General features: G+C 45.9%; 1 protein-coding gene across 1 annotated transcript in view; it reads left to right on the top strand.

Moving 5' to 3' along the window:
- Positions 1 to 1,363: 1,363 nt before the first annotated feature.
- LOC109283800 (C-type lectin domain family 12 member B) overlaps positions 1,364 to 6,738 on the top strand; it is a 30,325-nt gene continuing 24,950 nt past the window's right edge. The window contains exon 1 of the mRNA XM_019490288.2: positions 1,364 to 1,850. Coding sequence (XP_019345833.1) covers positions 1,760 to 1,850 — 91 coding nt within the window. The 5' untranslated portion in view covers positions 1,364 to 1,759. The remainder of the gene's footprint in view (positions 1,851 to 6,738) is intronic.

Genomic DNA, 6,738 nt, shown 5'->3' with positions numbered 1-6,738 from the left:
GATTTAGGAGAGTAAATCCCACTGAGTTTGGAAACATGCACATGGCACTACCACCCATAAAGAATTTGACATTGATATTTTTACCGAGGATATTCTCCGAATAAATATTTTTAAAGGCACAAAATAGTTTCCCTTTAGGAAAAACATAATTAATTTTTTTTAATTTTAAAAATGAAGGATTGGTCGATTTTTAGTTTTAGTCACTAACTGTAGTGATGGTTTTTTCTTTTCTAATCAATACATTTTAGTGATCATGTTGTTCCTAGGTATCTGAATACTTCAGCACATTCATAACACAAATTAGCTGTGGAAACACGGTAAGAACTTACCATCTAGGCAGACATTTAACAAACAGAGCTAGGCTGGAATAATATTTAGGGATGTTAGGGAGTTCTAATTTATGTTGATGCTCTAGTTCCCTTTTTAAGTTATTCTGTTCTCTTGTTCATTCTCCTGTTTTATACGTTATTCTGTCCTCTTACTGTAAACTGCCCTGAGCTTTTGTTGAGAAGAACAGTATATAAATTGACTGACTGACTGAATAAAGTCAGTAAAGAGAAGCTGGTGTTGAATGTTAACAGGTTTGGGTTCCCTGGAAAGGCCAGTTGCCATTTGGCTACGTGTAAATTAAAATTTCCTTCCCTGTGTTGCTGGCATCTGAAATGATTAAAATTCAAGCTATTATAAGAACTGTCTTATGCCCATGGTTTATGATGACTGTTGCCAGGATGCACCATTATAAATGGCAATATTTATATTACTTGTCAATGAATTTAAAAAGTGCCTGGTTCTTAATGGCACTCAGGTCAATTTTTACTCCTGGATGGGGGCAAACATTTCATTCACATTTGCTTTAACACTCATTACTCTTAGCATGTCTGATATGGCAGAAAGGGGACTTGATTGCGCTTGTTACCATTAACCGTTTAGGCAGCAATAGTTAGGTATAACCTTGCCCACAGTGCGGCCTTTCTTTCATTTCATAATAACTCAGTTGCACAAGAAACAGGACACATCCTTGCCTTCGTCAAGCACTGCGTGGTTTCACCACTCTGAGCTATGGTCTGTGGTTCTAGGAGGGTGTCACAGGATCGTAACCAACAGGAACTTAAATGACCCTTGGTCTGCCCAGTATGACCTCTGGCCCCTTGTCCAGTGCAGCCTGTGCTGGAATCTCTCCTGCCATTGGACCTTGGCCACCTCCCCAGGGGAATCTGTAGGACTGTCTCATTTGCTCTTTGCTTGCAACTGTGCCCCAAAACCGCCACACCAGACTGTGGCTATTGATAAAAGCAAAGGAGCAGAGCATCACCTGAATCCTGACCTGCAGCTGCCAACAATGAAGCATGACTATGATGCTGCCTAAAGCTTGCATACCACTCTGTGCGTGAGCCCTGAATCTGCAACTCAGGATTGATAGCTTCCTCTTTAGCAAACTAACTGCAGAAGTTACAGAAGCTAGTCTGTACTTTCCTCAGCAGTGGCAGACAGAACAAAAGAAAGGATTCAATGGTCAAAAGACAGCAGAGGGGACAGGAAGGGGTAAGAGTGCAATGATAAGGGAGAAGATTTTTCTCCTTTGTAACCCTGTGTGAGTGGAAGCCTTTGGCTAGACTGTTCTGACATCCGAGTTCATTTGTACTAGATATATACCAATGCATTAAAAGGAACCTGCGCTCAGAAGTTTCTTCCTAATCAGCTTCAGAAACTCTACATTCTACATTCTGTATTGAAACATAAGCTTCCCTCGACACCAGACATGACAGAGGAAATAACATATGCAGATCTGAAATTTCAAGAGCCTTACCCTCTGGAAAATATCACAGAGCCTGAATATACAGAGAAAGAAGGTACAGTGTCTATGGATCGTTTTCCGTTGCTATTTATTTATCCTGATTAAATTAGATGGGATGGGGAATGCTTTCAATTTAAGCTTAGGCAGGGTGGGACTCAGTGTATCTTTGTCACTTATGCTAGAGTTATATCAGGTTTGAATCTTGTTCTGTTGTGTTATTGTCATTATTAACTATTCTGTTTAAAGAAAGGAAGAAGTTAGTAGCTTTACCACAAGGACTTTACAATATAGCAGTCTAATCCTGAAAATTCTTCTGTTGTGGGTAGGGCTTGTCTATGTGGGGACAGAGTAGTTAAAATGGTGGTTAAAATGGATTAAAATAAATAGCATTAGCCTCCTGTGTAGATAAGAATTCAAATTTCCAGTATCATTTTAACCTGCTTTTAACTTCCAAAGCTTTAAATTGAATGAAGGCCTCTTTAATTATGCATGCAAATAGCTGTAGAGTAGTTCAGTTCACCCACTTTTAAATTCACACCATTAGTTAATTCAGATTAATTTTTCCGAGTGATTGTTTCTTGACACCTGACTGCTGATTTGGATGGGGATACTTAGGGGAGGAACCAGCATGCCAGATAACCAGTGCTTACAGGATCAGATTCTAAAGCAGAATTTTACACTCTGAAGGAGATAGCCAGCCATCGATTAATGGAGAGTTCAAAGTGAAATCATAGCAATTTCTGCTTAATCATTGGTAGCCTGGTCCTGCCCTAGATTAGAATTCACACCACTGAACTATACTTTCTGAAAAAAAGAGCATCTCAGTTCTCTTTCAAGTTGTATTTTCATCTTATGAGGCCATGGCATTTGGTGAAGAATGATACACCACTTTGGTCAGGGGTGTCCAACCTTTTTGAATGTGGGGCTGGATCACAAACTTTTTATCACCCAGTGGGCCAGCGAGCCATATTCAAAGACCTCACAGGAAGTGGTAGCACATCAGTGAGTGATGTCACATGACCTTTGATACCAATGAAGTTGCAGGAAGTGACAATGAAATGGGTCTGGAAATGTGGTTTAAAATCCAAAATAAAAACAATATAAAAGCAAGACTGAAATAATACCAAACACTTGACTAAAATAAATACTTCCACTTCTACTCACTTCTCAACGAATGAAAGAAGCATAATGTAAGTCGACAGATCAAATATGGAAAAGATATCAGTCAGAGTGGAAACTAATCAAAGCAACAAAATATGGGCACTTTTTAGAATAATATAGACTATTTATACAGAAGGTGACCATATATCCTGGACTGGCTGAGACAGTCCCAGATTTTATAGGCTGTCTTAGTGTCCCAGCCACTGGAGAAAATTTAAGCAAAAGTATCAGATTGGTAGAATCTGGGAGCTGCGGGGTTGGGGCTGTGTGTGTGTGTGTGTGTGTGTGTGCGCGTGCGTGCATGCATGCATGTGCATGTGTGTGTGCTTCCAAGCACATGTGTGTTGCAGCAGACAGAGCCAAAGCAGCTATTGGGATGTGCTGGGAAGCATGGTACTTTTGTCACTGGAGCAAGGGCTGTGGGCTGGGGTGCTGACCAGGCTGGGGATGCTGCATGTGCTCTGTCTGCCCTGCTCTGACTCATGGCTCTGGCCCCATTCTGGCACCTGCTGCTGCATCCTGGCTGTGTGCTGCTGGGCTAAGTCAAAGTCAGCCGCATTGCAGCCCCATGTGGAGAGCCCAGTCTGGCCTGGCTACATCCTGCCCTAAGCGGAGAGGGGAGTGTGAGGCTGGGGCTGGCTGCCCCTGCCCAGCCAGGAACTCATGGCCAGGATGCAGCTGCAGGTGTCAGGATGGAGACAGGGCCAGGGCCAGAGGTGTGAGTCAGACAGAACCCATGCAGAACCCCCAGTCTGGCCAGCGCCCCAGTCTGCAGCCCTGGCTGTGGTGAGAAAGGCACTGTGCTCCTAACAGCTGTTCTGGCTCTGCTCACTGCCACACACTTCAGTGTGCGTGCATGTGTGTATGTATGTGCATGTGTGTGTGCATGTGTGCCCTCCCTTGTATCTCTCTATCCTGGATGTCCCAGTCTGAGGGACAAATGCAGCCTCTGGGCCGGGCTCCTCCTGCCTCCCGCCCAGCCTGGCTCCGGCAATTGTGTGTCCCGCAGCCCCGGCCCGGTCCCGAGGCACCCCCAACTCCGTGTGGGAACTTACCCCATGCCTCCGTCCACCACACATGCGGGCAGGGTGAGGGCCATGCTGCAGCTTCCCCGGCCACACACTGGAGGCAAGGGGCGGAGCCAGAGGAGAAGTTGCACTTACTGTCCCCAGCTTGTTCAATCAGGTGCAGCTGGGGCAGCCCCGCGCCGCACAGCCCTCGGGGCAGTGGCAGCGGGACCTGGCTCACGGATGAGCCCGGCCCCGCGGGGGTAAGCAGCTCCCCTCCCCTCTCTGCTGGCTGGGGCCCACGGGCCGGCCCTGCCCACTTCACCTCGCTGTTGCCCCGCCTCTGCCGTGGAGCGTGGAGCAGGCACCTTGGGCCAGATAAAATGGCTTGGTGGGCCACATGGCGGCCCGCGGGCTGTATTTTGGACAAACCTGACTTCAGTGGTCTGATTCCTACATATGAAGGTTTCTGATGCCTACTTGTGAAGGTCAAGACAAAGCCAAAGCCTCTTCTGGAAAAAAACTTTTAGGCTAGGTACAGACATTCAAAAAGTCTGTGGTGTAATTGATCTGTTACATGGTTTTCTGTAAGCAGTAAAGATTAGATCAGTAGTGAACAAAACACACATTTGTCCTTTGATGGTGGTGATGATTGTGGGGAGGGGGAAGAGATCTGGCAAATCTTAGACTGGTTCTGCCATTTTTAAACAAATCGGTGTGTGCTGAACTTCTGTTGTTATGTGTATAGACCATCTTCCGATTACTTATAGCATGAAAGTGTAATGTTTGTACCTGGCCCTTGAGAGAGAATGATCCAGTTAATGGGGCCTTTCCTTGAAAAAATTAGTGAGAGATTTTTTTAAATAAAACAGTGACAGCTATGACTACTGCCTGTTCTAGACTCATAATGAGTTCTGACTCCAAAGCCCATTTTGTATGTTGTAAGAGACTCTGTCTGTATTTAGGAAACTCCAGATATTTCAGTCTGAAAATGACTTCCCTCTTTTCATAGAACTGTCTCAAGATCTATGAAACACTACCCTTTCAAGCTCCAGCTTGTGGTTTTGCCTTGGTTGGGCACAGAACAGTTATTTTGTCTTTCAGCCTGTATACATCACAGTTTATTTGGGAGCCCTATTGCTTTTAGGGGTTTTAAGAATTCATCTGTGTGCTACAGGTGATGAACCCAGCTTTCATAAAGCAATACAGTTCAGGAGGGCAATGAGCAAACGTGGCTTTATGCCATCTTTGTGTTACTCCTGATTCTCAACCATTTATATACTCAGCCAGCCTCCTGATATAAACTAGAGAGATCTGAAAGCTACTGCAAACTGGTCTAGCTGCTACTTACCCTGTGATATCAATACAGCTGAGAACCAAGTAGCCCGCCCTGATGGTTAACACCCCAGGGTACTCAAGGAGCTGGCAAGCATCATAGCTCAGCCCCTGGCAAGGATTTTTGAGAACTCCTGGTCCTGGTGCTCTGGTGAAATGCCCAGCGATTAGAAGAAGGCCAATGTGGTGCCTGTCTTCAAGAAAGGGAGGAAAGTGAATCTGGCAAACTACAGGCCCATCAGCCTGACCTCTATCCTGGGGAAGGTCTTGGAAAAGATTATAAAGGAAGTCATCCTTAACAGACTATCTCATGGCAACATCCTGAGGGATAGCCAGTGCGGGTTTGTTGTGGGTAGGTCTTGCTTGACCAATCTCATTTCCTTTTACAACCAGGTGACCTATCACCTGGAGAAGGGGGAAGAAACTGATGCCATATAACTCAACTTTAAAAAAGGCTTCGATCTGGTATCCCATGATCACCTCTTGGCAAAACTGGCCAAATGTGGCCTCGACCTCACCACGATCCGCTGGCTGGGGAAAAGGCTCCACTGTAGGACCCAGAGGGTGGTGGTTGATGAAAGTCAATCATCTTGGTGTGCAGTCACCAGTGGGGTCCCTCAAGACTCTGTCCTTGGGCCTATAATGTTTAACATCTTTATCAATGATGTGGACATTGGTGTCAGAAGCGGACTGGCCAAGTTCCCTGATGACACCAAACACTGGGGTAAAGCATCCACACCTGAGGACAGAAGGGTGATCCAGGCAGATTTTGACAGGCTCATGAAATGGGCAGATGAGAACCTGATGGTGTTTAATGCCAAAAAATGCAAGGTTCTCCACCTTGGGAGGAAAAACCTGCGGCTAGTAAAGCAAGCAAAACACATAGATGCTTCTCAAGCAAATCCTGGGACCTCATTTTCCTGTTGTACTCAGCTTTGGTAAGGCCGCAGCTAGAGTACTGCGTCCAGTTTTGGGCTCCACAATTCAAGAAGGATGTGGAGAAGCTTGAGAGAGTGCAGAGAAGAGCCATGCGCATGATCAGAGGTCAGGAAAACAGACCTTATGATGAGAGGCTGAGAGCCATGGGACTCTTCAGCATGGAGAAGCACAGGCTCAGGGGTGTTCTGGTGGTCACCTACAAGATTATCGGGGGTGCTCACCAGGATCTGGGGGAATATTTGTTCGCCAGAGTGCCCCAAGGGATGACAAGGTCAAACGGTCACAAACTCCTCCATGACCATTTCAGGCTGGACATAAGAAAGAACTTCTTTACTGTCGGAGCCCTCAAGGTCTGGAATAGCCTGCTGCCGGAGGTGGTTCAAGCACACACTTTGAATGCCTTCAAGAGACATTTGGATGTATATCTTGCTGGGATCCTATGACCCCTGCTGACTTCCTGCCCCTGGGGCAGATGGCTGGACTTGATGATCCTCCGGGGTC

Source organism: Alligator mississippiensis, chromosome 4 (assembly GCF_030867095.1).
Source record: "Alligator mississippiensis isolate rAllMis1 chromosome 4, rAllMis1, whole genome shotgun sequence".
In the NCBI taxonomy this organism is placed as follows: Eukaryota; Metazoa; Chordata; order Crocodylia; family Alligatoridae; genus Alligator; species Alligator mississippiensis.
This window is presented reverse-complemented; position numbering and strand designations above follow the sequence as displayed.